We start from the raw sequence: 15,190 nt of genomic DNA, 5'->3' as shown, positions 1-15,190 counted from the left end.
GTCAACAGGAAGTCCTCCATTTTATTTACACAAGGATTCTTGGGAGGGAATAGAGATATTTGGGATGTTCAAGCTGGAATTCTTGCACTTCTAATAGTGGCAAGGGCCAGATCATGGAAGGATGAGGAAAGAGACTTCCACGTCTGACCAGCTGACCTAGAGTCAGACTACATAAAAAATGAGGTGTCACTGATTGTGACATGAAAGTTAAACAGAGAAACAGGATGTAAAGCACACCAGAAGAGAGAAACACAACAAAACACCTCAACATAATTCCCTCCTCAGGGGAGAAAAGCAACCTCGGAAGGAGGGACTTAGGGCATGTTTGGCTGCATGGCGGAATCTCAATCTGAACTCGCGGTCCCCCACAAAATTGAGATTCTGGCAAGTTTCAGAATCTCGCGACATGAGATCTTTGTGAGATTCCCAAAAAGAATTTGGCTTCCCAAAACTCTGGCAAAAGTCTCTGATTGGCAATCTCACCAGCCACCAAAGGCAGATTTATGTTATTCAAAATTGCATAAGTTTTTTTTACATAAAATCATAAACTAAAATTTTGGCTGGGAGATGAAACTTTAAGTTTTATGCACAGCCAAAATTGGATTTATGATTTTATGTAAACAGTGACATATGCAATTTTGAATACCATAATTACACTGAGATACAGCTATTTTGCTGTATCTCAACACCAAATCACAATCTCATAGCTGCCTCCAGGCTTTGATATTGCCCAAAAACCCTCTTTATGGGTCTGTACCAGTAATCAACAAACCTTTTGATGACCAATCTGACCGGTCATCCAGAGGGATCAAACCTCTTGATGAAACCTCTCAATGACTGGTTTGACTGGTCATTGAGAGAATCAACCCTCTCAATGACCAGTCAGAGGTCATCAAGAGGAATCAAACCTCTCAATGACCAGTCAGAGGTCATCAAGAGGAATCAAACCTCTTGATGACCAGTCTGACTGGTCATTGAGAGGGATCCAACCTCTTAATAACCAGTCAGATTGGTCATCAAGAGGAATCAAACCTCCCAATGACCAGTCCGAGGTCATCAAGAGGAATCAAACCTCAATGACCAGTCAGAGTGTAAGGGTTCTGTGAACCCTCACTGGTGGCGACAACAAAAAAGGCACAAGAGCAAGGCGGCAGGCCTTTGAGGTTCTAGTTCCAAACGTTGGGGCTATATTTCAAAGGCTAGTCAAGAGAGATTAGATCTCTCTGTGGCTAGATACAATCATCAGATGAAGAGGAAAGGAAATGGCTCACCTAGTCAAGAGAGATTAGATCTCTGCTCAACTAGGGAAGCGCGGGATTGAGTCCAAGTACTTGAGTTTGTGGAGGGTTTAGGGTTAGGTGATCCCGTAACCCCTTGTGTGAAGTCCCAGTGTTGATGGGGGCTTCACAGTCTCCCCTCCTATAAAAAGGGGGAAGCAACCGTGGGGGAGAGAGTGCGGATGTCGAGGGTGGAAATGGTGAGTAGAAAGGAGTTGGGGATGAGCGTAGGCGTTGCCCGTGTATCCGCGGTAGATCAAGTGATGGTCTGTTGTGGGTGACCGTGTCGAGTCCGGGTACCGTGTTGATTCGCGGGGGGGAAGGGGTGGGGGACGGCTGATTTAAATTTGGAACAATAGGACAAAGTAGAAAGATGGGGACGGAAGAATGTAATGGGATGGCAATCAGGGGCTCCCCGTTGGTTGGTAGGTGAACGGTTGGAGATTGGGGTCGACGATATAAGGGGGGTTGTTTACAAGCTGTAACAGGGGGTCCGCGTAAGCGTCTTCCTGTGTGAAAAGATTGAAGAGAGCGAGGGGGGGGGTGTCTGGCAGATTGCGACGTACTTATTGTCTCTCTCTGATGTGCTGGGGTTGTCTAGAAATTCCAGGAGGTCCTCCTGGTATGTAGCTTGGGAGGCATTGCTTGTTTGGATTCCAGAAAGGGAGAGTGTCTCTTTCTTGTCATTGGGGGTTCTTCGCTATTGGAGGGTATTGAGTCTTCACCATCCTTGGATAAAGACCAATGGGTTATCCCCATACTGCAGTGCTTCGGCTTCCATCTGACCCTTGATCATGGCAACAGTGGACAATCCAGCTTCATTGAACGCTGGCGCTTTTTTGGATACTGCGGCTATGCGTGATGGACGACTTGTTGCTTTGCCTGCGGTCTGGGCTGATGGTCCTTGGGATGTCTTCCATGCTCGGGGTGCGACATAGTTATTGGGTTTTGGGGGGGTCACGAAGGAGGGGGGAATGAAAATTTGACGCTCTTGCGGACCTGGGCAGGCTCCGGCTGGGTTCCCGCAGTGACGTTTGCAAAAATGGCACTTTCCAATTGAGTCGAGGTATGAGAACAACCGCCATAAGTAAGCCTCTGGCTACAGGCGGCCCATTGTGTTGGGACCAGGGCCATTTGAGCTTCGGTTGGTGGTCGTTCTTGTACGAGGTAAACTGTGTTAAAATTGACACAACTAAGATGTATTTCATCTGATTAGACTAGGAAACAATAAAGATGAAAAACATGATAAGAATGAAAAAAATTAAAGTACCTAAGAGCAGATTTGCTTGGGTACTTGAGTCTAAAGATAACTGGCTGCGGTGCAGCTGAGGAACCTAAGGTTCTACTGAGGAGACTGTAGTCTTCGTCAGTATTTTAGACTCCCGTTAGCAGTGAGCTGAGTAAGATGGTTCTTACTTTTAGCTCAATGAGCCTGATGCAATAGTATCGCCGATGCAAGCTGCGAGAGTACCGGAACTGCAGCAGTCGAATGCTGGTAGCATACATGACCAATCAGTTCGGTATCTCTTGCTCTTAAGGCTCAACAGTGATGGACTTACCACCGCTAGCAGGGTTGGTGATCCTATCACGAAGGCTGGAACCGGGTCAGTCTGATTTGGCGTCGGATGAAGGTGAGCTGTAATATTAGAGAGTCTCTAATCAGCCACTCTTCTCCTAGCTGTGACAATCCCAATCGACATGCTTACCTGGTAGGTGGCTTGTCGTGTTTGGGTTGCTTGGGCTCTGCATTGGTTGATGACGTGGCTACAAGAAGAGGAGCAGAGGAATTAGCTTTCGCGTATTCCTTCTGCCTAGGAGCTACATGCATAATGCATGTGCCTGAGGGTCGCGCTGGCTCACCATGATCCCCAGTAGGGTTAGGTTTAGAAGCCTTGCGCTTCCCCTGATTCGGGAACAAGCCCAAATCCTGACAAACTGGTGTAGAATCCGTTAGTGCGGCTTTCAAAGTTGCTGTAGCTGAAGTTCGCAACAGAGAGCAGCTGGAAGTCCTTGACCTTAGTCTTGAACACGTGGGGTAATCCAAACATAACAAATTCAGCGAGGTCGAAGTCGGAGATGGAGGCCTTCTCGAAGTTCACCAGGCTTTGTAGGGTGCGTGTGCGTCCGGAGAACTCCATAAAAGATTCTGTGCTCGACATCTCCAGGTGTTTAATTTTTTGGCAAAGTTCTGTGCGCCAGTCCTCTGGTAGACAGAACTTGAAGAGGCAGGTTCGAAATTCTTCCCATGACTTGCCGTTGAATGCGGCTGACACGTTTGAATAATAGGAAAGTAAGTTTGTCTCAGTGATCAGGGCGCCGAGAATCAATTGTTTGTCGTCCGGGTGGGTGACATTACGAGTAGAGTAGAAGATTGTAACTCCTTGCATCCATGTGAGGAAAGGTTCAACCTCCTGGAATGGGCCCTTGAATTGTGGCCCATCTGAGGTTCGAAAACATGTGAGATCGATGCGACCGTCTGTACGCATACTTGAATATTGTGCCGGCTCTTGCCTGTTGGCACTGTTTACGGCGATCTCCTCCAAGAGGGCGAGCTTCTCGGTGTCCAGGCGGCGTTGTTATGCGATCCTTTCACTGTCCAATCTGCGCTGCTCGTCCATGGCCGCGATCCTTTCTGTATCAAGGCGGCGGAGCTCAACAAATCTCTTGTTGTCTAATTTTCGTTGCTCCTCGATGGCGGCGATCCGTTCGGCGTCACGGCGACGTTGCTCATCAGCTTGTGCCTGGGCTCGTTCGGCTTGAAGTTGAGCTGCTTGGAATTGCACTGCCGTGTTTTTCTGAATGGTCAGGAGTGCTTTGAAGCAGTCCGTGATGCTCATCTCACCCTCGACCTCCTGGTTTGATGGATCTGAGGGGCCAGGTAGGTTTGGTTCTTCCAAGTCTTGCATGGCGTTGGGATTGGCAAGTGTTATCTGTCAAGTAAAGGTTTCAGGTAATCTGGGGTTCGCCAATGGGGCTACTACTGGCAGGTTAGTGTTATGAATAAGTGGCGGCGAACACGGGAGGGGGACTGAGATCAGGTTTGTTGCGGTCAGTGCAGCGTCCAGGCGGGCCCTACGGCGAGCTGCTCAGAGGATTTCCTCGGGGTGGGTAATGGGCAAGAGGGGTTCGTTGTTTGTGTTTTGGGTGGTCATGGGCCTGTATGACCACCAAGATGGGGGAGGGAAAACGATCTGGGGGGGAGTCGGACTCCGGGTGTAAGGATGAGCTGGACGTCGAATGTCCACGATTTGGTAGTCACAATTGACCGGGTGCGAGAACAAGAGGTCACGATTGACCGGGTGCGAGAACAAGAGGTCACGATTGACCGGGTGCGAGGACAAGAGGTCACAATTGACCGGCGAGTAACAATTCTGAGGAGGATCTGATTGATCCTGGCTGTTTGGAACGAGAAAAAAAAAGTGTAAGGGTTCTGTGAACCCTCACTGCTGGCGACGACGAAAAAGGCACGAGAGCAAGGCGGCAGGCCTTTGAGGTTCTAGTTCCAAATGTTGGGGCTATATTTCAAAGGCTAGTTGAGAGAGATTAGATCTCTCTGTGGCTAGATACAATCATCAGATGAAGAGGAAAGGAAAGGGCTCACCTATTCGAGAGAGATTAGATCTCTGCTCGACTAGGGAAGCGCAGGATTCGAACTTAGCACAAGTCCCCCTGCCGGGGGGCGCGGCGCGAAGCACCTCGCACAAAGTGCGACCTCCCGTCAGGGAGGGACTTGCATGGAATCCCTGATTCCTGGCGTGAGAGCCCCGCGTACAGCTCTTCACCACAACCTACTGTATACACCCTACTATGTAGGGACCGTCAGGTCCCGCGGGAGCCCATGTAGTAGCCACCGGCGTGCCTCAGCGAATCTCGCGCGAGGGTGCTACACTCTCCCCCCATTTACATGTAATTTCAACATGTTCGCCCTCCAGATGGTCAAAGCGCTGCGGCACATCCGGTCCACCCGGTTCAAACCCCTGGCACCCTGCTGACCGGTGTGGTGCTCCATTGGCGTGACAATGCCAAAAGCACATTGCAGAGGTATTGAGACAGCATAGATACAGCTATCATTCATTATAAGAGGAGGAAGTTATATATAATACAAGCAGTGTATGTGTTGATGGGAGGAATGGATTCATTACAGATACAGACAGATGGATGAGGGATAGTGTTAGCACGGACGGAACGGCAGACTAGGATCATGTAGGATGGACGGCGTGATCAGGGATGGAATGGAGGACCATGACTAGGTAGGATGGCAGGGAGGTGGAAGGATGTTATCAATAGAAGAGGTGGAAGGTATTGAAAGCACATGTCTCAACCAGGAATGGAAGGGAGGATGGTGTGGTGTATCAAGTAAGGCAGTGTTATAAGGGTATATTACTTGTGTAAGGGTATGTTATCTTTATAAGGGTGGTATATTACTTTATAAGGGTCTAGGATTCAGTATGATGGGATATGGATGTAAGTATTAATTAGGGAGGAGGAAGAAGGAAGGATGGAGCAAGGTGGGAGGAGAGGCTTTGACCCCCAATATTCTGGATGGAAGAAGGCAACAGCTGGACATGCAGGCATATGGTAGGTTACGGAAGGTTGTTTGGGTCACCTAGCAACACATGATATCATGCAGTGCAGCATATGCAGGCAGATAAGGTGTTCAAGGAGCCTGCCTGCAGAATCAATTACATCATTCTTTGGCAGGCAGTGCAACACATGCATATATTGCTGTGCAACTGATATCCCCTCCTGCAGAATCCATTACCTAATTGTTTGGCAGGCAGTGCAACACATGCATATCTTGCTGTGCAACTGATATCCCCTGCAGAAAATAGCCCTCACAAGGAGTTCCCCTGGAGCTAAATTCCCTCACCCTTCAATATATAAGGAGGCCTCTTTCCCCCCCTCATCAGATCTTTTCCCCATCAGCCTACAGAGGTTTGGTCACAGTGGTTAGTTTAGTTACAGTGGTAGTTTAGTGGTATTTTAGTGGTAGTGGTAGTGGTAGTGGTAGTGTTAAGTTTGAGTCAGTAGTAGTAGTAGTAGTCAGGAGCTCTAGTAGTAATTAAAGTGCCTTATCAAGAGATTGTTAAGGAAGAGATTATTACCAACTTCATCAACAACAATTATAACAAGTAGTAGTAGTGTAGTAGCAACCAGGAGCTCTAGTATTGATTAAAGTGCCTTATCAAGAGATTGCTTAAGGAAGAGATCATTACCAACCTTCTCATCAACAACCCAACATCAACAACAATTGTATTTTACATAATTGATCCCACTGGATTACATTATCCCTCTAGCATCAGAAGTTGTAACAGATCTGCAAGAATAGTGATTTGAGGAATCTAGGTCTGATAGAGATTACTATACAAAAGTAAGATCTATCTTGGAATCAGCCACATCTTTATAAATATTGATTACAAGACTCTTAGTTATTTGCATAGTACCATTAGAGGGGCAGGTCTTTCAAACCACCCGTAAGTTGTAATAGCCTTTCAACCTATTAGCAATTTATTTCCCCCTCAGAGGATATTTTCACCAAATAAACATTTAGTGTCCCACAAGAGTCCCTACACCGGGTGGCTCAACTCCGCAAAAACACACAACAAAGACCTTCGCGCTTGCCTCCCTTGTGGATCTGAATCTGGTCTCAACAACAGGTAAGTTCACAATTTATGATTTTCTTTTGGCCTCACCCTCCCTTCTCATTGATGCCAGTCTTGCAGATGGTTGATGACCCTCTTTGGAGCTTACTTGTTTCAACCTTTGCTGCATTAGGATTAATAGGTTCTGTTTTATCAATTCTCTCATCTAGACTACCTCGCTTGCGATACTGTCCAGTAATTAAATCCACTATGCCTGCTGTGCCTAAGACGACTCCCACTTCTCGGAAATATGCTGCTGCTAAAAAGTCTGCCGCTGCTAAACAGTCTGCCTCCGCTCCCAAGAACCGCTTCCCCCCTGGCTCTCTTGATCGCTCCCTGTCAGATCATCGTGATCCCCTGCCCTCAGCTGACGAGCATGCAGATTTACTACGGATGGGGAGATCTGCTCCAGCCGTATCTAATCTAGAGGACGCGGCTGAAAACACTGCCACCACTACTACCCGATCTCCAGCAAATGACAACCAGCCAATACCCGCATCTCAACCTGCACCTCTGAACGACTTCAATAATCCCCCTCAGAAGAAAAGAAAGAGGGCCTTACAGCCTGATGACAATTCTGATCCGTTACCCCAGTCCTTCGACGCGATGATGAAAAAGTCTATACTTGAGCTTGCAAAAGAAGCCCAGGAAAACTCCAAAGGATCTATGTCTGAGGAAGACAAACAGTTCTTTCTCGATTACCATATTGAACAACGTCAGATGTTGATCATCAAGGCTATCGAACGCGGGGTCTCTATGCCCATGGTTGATGGCTTCCTGTAAGTAACTACTTTGTTTCCTGATCATCCTTGTCGATACTTGCAAAATGTTCTGAACTTTTATATTTTTTCATGACGGTTTAGGGGTAAGCGAATTGCACTCAAAGGTCCCAATTGCTGGAATGAGTTCTTCAAAACTGAAGAGGTGCGAGAGGTATTCCGAGGCAAGTGGTTGCTTTCTTATCCCAAAAACCAACACGTCATTAATTGAACTCTCAACTCAAGCAGCTAGTAAAGGAATCGACAATGAGGAGGCCAGGGCAAAGGTATCGGGGATTTGGCGCGGGAAGACAATAGAGGAACAACGTGCCTATGCTACTGCTTCTGCCAAGCCTTCCGTGTCAGAACAAGGTGTTGATGATAGGTGCACAAGTTCAAATGGCATGCAGCCAGAATCAACAGATCGCCCACCAACCGGTAATCGAGCAAGGCGTGCACACTTGGAAAGTTTGCTCACCGCGGAAGAACGAGCCCTTGATGATCACTCCGACTCTGAGGATACCAATGCACAGTCCAGTGCTGCTCGGAACATGGCATCAATTTCGGAGACTCCTCATCTGAGGAGCACCGTCTCTTTCAAGCAGGATTCCAATGAGGTGCAGGACCACATGGATGAATGGCTCAAGCTAGTAAGCTGTTTGACAATCTGCATCTCACACCGTTTGAATCTGACCCTTTGAAATTTTGAAATGAGGCTACCCGCATTGCTGCAAGACACAGCGCTGAATTCATCATCTTCGGGGTCTCCAATCACCTTGGTCCGCATGCCTTCCAATTCATGCAAAGTACACCAGGAGCCACCCCTTTCCTTCAATTCAGTCTTGACTCCGATCAAAAGAAGCATTACCCCGCCCGGTTCCAGTCCTACATCACTGGGCACACTGAAAATGAGTTAGCGGCACTGGCAAGACCAAAGAAAAAACGACGTAAGCTTCCTTGACTTAACATTTATCTGAGTGTTGCTAAACATGCATCTTTTACACAGGTGTCAGAAATGGAATGTCGGTGACTGATCGCATGCACCAGTTGATCAGTAAGCCCAAATCCTCAGTTGTCCTTCAAGAATACATCTGAAATTTGGTCTTTTCCTTTCCAAGATGACGTAACTTCAGGCATTCGTGAGACATGGCCCTGGACCAATACTGAAGCGTGCCTTGCCGATATAGGTTACAAGCTTGTTATTGCGCCCAATGCAAGGATTGACCCTAGTTGGATAATGCAGCCCAGTCGATTCCTTACTGGACCGCAAGTGCAGATGCTGCATTTAGATCTGGACAACCAGCTCATTGACCTTGTGCGAATTCCCAGGGTCCCCCTTCCTAAGCGCTCGCGGGTCAATCACAGCAGCTCTTGCACATCAAATTCTCTTCAGGAGCAATCGAACACAGGCGGCCGGGTCAACAACAGTTTGGAAACTGGTGAAAGTGAGCCAACTTGTACAAGTGCACAGTGATATTTCATTCCAATTTCATTATAGCAAGTTTTTACAACATTGTTTTGTTCATTCATTCCGTTAATTTTGTTCATTCATTCCGTTAATGGCAGCTTTTTCTCCCATCCAAACAATTTCTCTAAAAACATCTTGTTGATGTATCCTAGCATAGAGTTGGAAGTCATTAAACCGCTAATATACAAATGTTAGATGATCAGTTTGCAACAGTTTCCTTTTTTACTTTTGTTGCCCTTGACAGCACCAAAAAGATACCAGATCCTCAATAAGTTACTGAAATTCTATATTGGCGCCACAGTCCAATCCGTTTGATTATTCCCTACATGAACGCAACATCACGCTTGATGCCAATGCCTTGGAGGGGCTCAATCAAGCACGTTCTATCTTGGAATACCATCCAGCAATGTCGGTCTTCTAGAAGAGGCAAGAACAACCGATTGGCCTATATACATTTATAACGGAAGGTGATGGGCAGTAAAATTTTTCATGTCAGCCCTGCTGGGCCCAGCCTTTTGATCGAAATTCCGGTGATACACGTTATGAGATTCACATCTGAAGGGCCTGAGGATCTCTCTGATAGCAAGAGTGACATTGGAGAATCTCATTCTCAGCCACATCGGCCTTGTCGTCGACCAGACCTGGCTCAGCTCGTTCACCGAGCCCAATCCAGTGCTGGGCAACAAAGCCCTGACCGAGCACAATGGCCAGCACCCTCGATCACAAATAGGCTCTCACAGAAACACAGGACTTGGTCGGACCAGATTCCCGGTGGCGGCGACAGAAAGTTGAACGATAGAGTCCAGCTAAGCTCTTGCACCACGACATGTCCCTGAGAAAAGAAAAAGCTACTCGATTCAGAACCAAAGGACCCCAGCTCAGGGAACTGCCTTCTGGATTTGGTCAATATGACTCAAACCTATCATCTCTCGGAGCAACAAGCTGGGATCAGCAAATACATCAACCCCAACTTACCCACCTTTTCGGCCATTCTCAAACATCATGCTCGTCCACTACGTCTGGATTGACCACGACTCCCGGGCGGTCGTCCTGTCCGGCCGTGGCACCCTCAGCCTCTCCGACATGCTCGTCGACCTCACCTGCAAGTACGAGCCAATCGGCGTGAACAACCGGGACCCGAATGCGCCCTATCTGCTGCATGCTCCCTCCGTCTGTGCAGGGAATCCTCGAACGTCCATGAAGTCATCAGAGTCCTCGATCGTCCAAGAAGTCATCAAGCAAGCTCTGGTCAACAACCCGAGCTACGGGCTGATCATCACCGGCAATTCACTCGGCGGGGGGTCGCGGCGCTCCTAGCTGTGCTCTGTAGCACCCGGGCCGAGACTTTCCTGCGCCAGACGGCCGCCGGCCAGCCCGCGCCGTTCACAAACCAACCTAATAGCTGCCAGGGTCACAGTGAAAATTTTAAATCATATTCGACAGCATTTGATCGATGATCAAGCTTGATGAGAGGCAGAGAAAGGTGTTTCAGTACAAAGTTGTGTGTATGTATAGACCGAGATCTGAACCAGAGGATACACCAAGCAGAAAGACTTACTTGTTCATTTGATTAGTGCAAAGCCATCGGATGCTGCAATCGGAGTATGTAGGGGGAGTTGATGCAAATTGGTTAAATAGAATCCAATGTCAGTTGCCGAGTGCTTTTTGGTGTGAGAAGATTGGGATAGATTGGTGGCCTCTGGAGGGCAGACCGCATCTGTGCCTTGCCAGCAACCAGAGATTCCATAGACAGAGATTGAGGGAAAAGGACTTACTTTTGCGGCTTGTATGTCAAGAAAGTTGGTTCGCTGTGGTGCTGGAAACAGCAGGCGGGGACAAACAAGGGAGTGTTTTGTTTTGCATAAATGTGCATATGCATACTATCCGTAACCACTACATAATTTCTGGTAAAACAAGAAAACATGATGTACAAGTCTGCTATGAGGAAATTGAGCTTTCCAATTCGAGTTTCTGGAGCCCCTTTGTTCTGGGTCAATGGTGTGAACAGCTTCCCAGTTGATGAGTTTAATTTCATGTACAAACATACCACTGGTCAAAGTATGCTTTTCATTGCTTTTCATGCCAAGATGACTGGAACCAGCATTTTTACCTAAAGTCACTTTCTGTTTTGGAAGTTAACACTTATTTCAATTTGAGTCCACCGTAATTCCTAGACATCAAGTCACTTTCTGTTTTGGAAGTTAACACTTATTAATTGAGTCCGCCATAATTCATAAACAACTCACGACTCCAGTCATCATCATTCAGACTATTGAAACTTTAGGGCAAGCCTTGTCTATTTGGGAACAAGTCAGATCAACTGAGTGTCAGCTCCTGATGAAGCAAAACCCCACCTTACAATCCAGCTAATTCACCTTGCATCTAGAGAAGAAGATCTGGGCAACAACATCAGCATGTGGATCAAAGATCTTGGATTTTTCTTTTACTCTTTTCTTTGGGACATGCTTGTTGAACCATACTGCACTGCCAGCATAATTGTCTGGGTTGAGGTTATCCCAGTTAAACTGGAATGCACTCAACCAATTTAAACTTGGGTGATCTCAACTGATGAAATATAAATCCAAGGTACCCCCCTTGGGTTTATATTAAATTGGTTGAGATCAACCAAGTTCAAATTGGTTGAGTGCATCCCAGTTAAACTGGGATGACTTCAACCCAGCCAAATATGTTGGCAGTGCTGGTATGCTTCTGTACTATGTAAATACAGATTGAAATCAGGCGGATGGGGTGTTGCCATATCCTCTGTAGACTGTTATATTACAAACTTATAAATCTTGCATGCAATAAAATTTGCAAATTGCCAATTTCCCTAGCTTTCTATCATTATATTTTTGATATTTCTTTGAAATTGCAGCAAAAGGAGATCTTTGATATTCCTTGGCAAAGCGCAACAAAAGGAGGTTCAGTTGGGCCATTAGCAATCAGCTAAACTTAAAGCCAGCAATTTGGTCATTCAACTGGGCCATGATTAATTTGAATCTGGTAATTTTTGTCATTCAATTGGGCCATGAATAATCCAAATCTGGTCATTTTTGTCATTGATAGTAATACTGGTTTAAACTCAAGGAACCATCATCCACAAAAGAAGTCAAGCCGGGGGGTTTTCCAAAAACAGGCAATGTGAAATTCAGTGACTCCAATCACGGTACACTTAATCACCATTTGCATACTCATCTCCAGCTCTGATTCAAACAGTGACTCAAATCACGGTACACTTAATCACCATTTGCATACCCATTTCCAGCTCTGATTCAAAAAAAAAAAAATGCACCAGGAAAAATAAACTGTCACTAGACTACAGGTGACATCAGACTAAGTCCACTGAGCTACCCACGAGCTGCACAGTTGGCCGCATGGACAGCCCTTGTAGGAAACAAAGGGGCCATTGTAGCCTAGTTGTGGTAGCACCAGAGCTGGAACAAAGTGACAGTCATTGTTGCTTGATGTCACCTGATGTCTGGTGACAATTGATTTTTCCTGGTGTTGCAAGCTCTTGGGGCTGCAGCCAGTGATGACTACAACATTGATCATTGGTGTATTGATGAATCATCTATGCAGAATCCATGCTCAAATGTGTGTTTTTTGGCAAGCTTTAAGGGATAATAGTTTTTGAGAACACAAATGACAAATGTTTACCATGACTGACATGCTTGAAAGTTGAAAAATTTGTGCCTTTTCTTCACCCATGTTATCTGGAAAGATAAAGAGAGCTTGCCAAATACAAAGGAGATTGAGAAGCCAGATGAATTTGCATCATCTGTTTCTTGTAATGGCTTGAAGTTGGAGGAAGGGAAAGAATATCATTCTGATTTTCACAGTTTTTGAAACCAATCACAATTATTACAGGTTGGTTGTAAAGACCCTCAAATCAAACAAAGAATTAAGATGTTCTATGAGGTACTATTAACAATAACCAACCAAAACATTACAAGTTACTGATTGTACCCAAATTCATAAGCAGATTTGTAGAAAGGGAATCTTCTAATTCATTTTCCTGCTGGTCTTCTTCATTTTCCTTGTCTTCATCTTCATTATCACTGTGCACATGGTCGAGGGAAAAAGGCCCTGTGGCAGAAATTTCTGGATAAGAATCCATTGGCGCATCAGAGATGACTCCTTCACAGATGTCCCCCGGTACACCAGATAGCAGTCCCATACGGTGAAACCGGTAGATAAAACTCATGTGAGAATTCCATAGTTGGAGGATGTCACCATCTTGAGGCTGTCTTGTGGTTTTGTTGAAAACATCCGTAATTTGGGGATGCCATGCCATCTGGATGTTGAGGATCTTGATGAAGGCTGCATGAAGTACAAGTTTTGCAACTTTTAACTTGTCTAAAATGGAGGGAAGCGTGACTAACTGAGCATGTTCAAGCAAGTTTTGAATGTCTTGAGGGATTGGCAATGCTTCTGGATTGCGCAACAATCGGAGAACAGTTTGAAGCATGGTCTTGAGTAGTTGATGACGCTCGATTACCCATCGCATGGCTCTCCTCGTTTCCCAGCCCAGTCTTCGGCGCTCTTCAATCGATCTTTTGAAGTAAGAGAGCTGTCTAATTCCTTTTTTTGTTGCTTCATCGGTTGCCCACGGCTCGTTGGCATTGGTAAACGTCCCATCGTTTCAGAAGGTATCATCAGATTGGAGCGAAAGGAGTTCTGAATATTCCATTTCAGGTGGGTGTGGCCGGTCTGGACAGGCGGAAATATATGCTCGAACATGGTTGTTGTACAAGTTAAGCACAGATCGCATCTTCTCAGCATGCTTGCGGAGCGATTCCACTAGTTTCTGCTGCCCACGAGTGCCTATTCTTTGTGAAAATTAAGCTGGGTATTTGATCATCGATCATCTAAAAAAGGTATTCACCAATTGTTGTGCTTTCTCCGGCCTGTCGAACACGTAGTAGGGGTTGCTTCTCTTCAATCAATGCTAGAAAACGGCGTCTGACCTCGGTTTTGGTATGCCATACCTTCACTAGCAGCTCACTCTCCTCCTCTACATTCACAAGGAGGTAAATAGGCAGTTTCAGTATGTGCGAGGAGCTGAGGGGGAAAAATCACATACGAGTCATTCGGTCTGTTAAATAAAAGGTACCAAGCCTCTCGCGGACAGCCCTAATCTGTTCTGTGAGTCTACCGCAAGTAGTAGCCCGAGCAAGTGCCTGCTGTGGTGTTAATGCCGTGGTGCCCCTGTTTATTTTCTCTCAACATTCAAAGCTTGATTCAAAACTGGATTGATGTGTTTCAACACTCACCAAGCGGCATCAAGTTTATCTTGTAAGCAGAGGAGTCCGCCAAGTTCAAGTCGGCTGTTCTTTAAGGTGTTATTGGTGGTGCGATGGTACTCTTTCTCTAGAATCCACTGTTCCTCAAGGAACTCATCGGTGTAGTTTTGGTTTTGGTCGGGGAAATGGGGGTTCCTTTGTTGATGCAGTGTATCAAGAAACCTCTTAGCTTCATCGCCAACCTCTTTGGCATTTTTTAGTTTGTTTGAGAGCCACTGGGCTGAGGCGGCGGTCAGCTCCAAGGAAGGGGTTCAAATGAGATATACTCGAAAAGAAATGCTTACCACTCATCTCCAGAAGTTGTTCTGAATGATAATCAGCTTGCGCCTGGATACTGGTCAGTCGATGAAGACGTGTGGAAACTCGGAGAGGAGAAACAAGCTTTGATAGGAAAGACCAAAGCCTTTCCAAGCATTCGCCATCGGATAAACCCCACCATGAGTTGAATCGAGGGTTATACGCAACTTGGCATGCCCACTCATGCACATATGCATGAAAGACAGAGGTTCCAAAGCTCAGGTTTTGTATCTGGCTCGTCAGCAGATTCCGCTATGGAGACAGCAGTTAGAAAAACTTCAAGAGATCCAAGCCATCAAGATTTGAGGCGCATACCTTCCTCATGTGACTCTCAAGGTGGCACCCAAGATCATATAAAATTCCCACTTTACGCTCGGGAAAGTTTTCTAATACAGTTCGTATGATGGAAACAGGATAGTACAATCTATACCACCGTGTCAGATGA

General features: G+C 46.2%; 2 protein-coding genes across 2 annotated transcripts; both read left to right on the top strand.

Annotated features, from left to right (window-relative positions):
- Positions 1-5,194: 5,194 nt before the first annotated feature.
- PtA15_8A771 (uncharacterized protein) lies at positions 5,195-9,937 on the top strand (the record flags this gene model as incomplete). Its single annotated transcript, XM_053172235.1, has 9 exons — positions 5,195-5,235; positions 7,090-7,503; positions 7,783-7,862; positions 7,927-8,327; positions 8,393-8,624; positions 8,684-8,731; positions 9,007-9,122; positions 9,447-9,553; positions 9,760-9,937. The coding sequence occupies 9 exons, from the start codon at positions 5,195-5,197 to the stop codon at positions 9,935-9,937; spliced, it is 1,617 nt and encodes a 538-aa protein (XP_053023419.1).
- A 210-nt stretch (positions 9,938-10,147) lies between these two features.
- On the top strand, positions 10,148-10,462 carry PtA15_8A770 (uncharacterized protein; the record flags this gene model as incomplete). Its single annotated transcript, XM_053172234.1, has 1 exon — positions 10,148-10,462. The coding sequence occupies one exon, from the start codon at positions 10,148-10,150 to the stop codon at positions 10,460-10,462; it is 315 nt and encodes a 104-aa protein (XP_053023418.1).
- Between the last annotated feature and the right edge of the window lie 4,728 nt (positions 10,463-15,190).

This window comes from Puccinia triticina, chromosome 8A, assembly GCF_026914185.1.
Source record: "Puccinia triticina chromosome 8A, complete sequence".
NCBI lineage: Eukaryota > Fungi > Basidiomycota > Pucciniomycetes > Pucciniales > Pucciniaceae > Puccinia > Puccinia triticina.
Note: the sequence above shows the minus strand (reverse complement) of the source record. Positions and strands in the feature narration are given on the sequence as shown.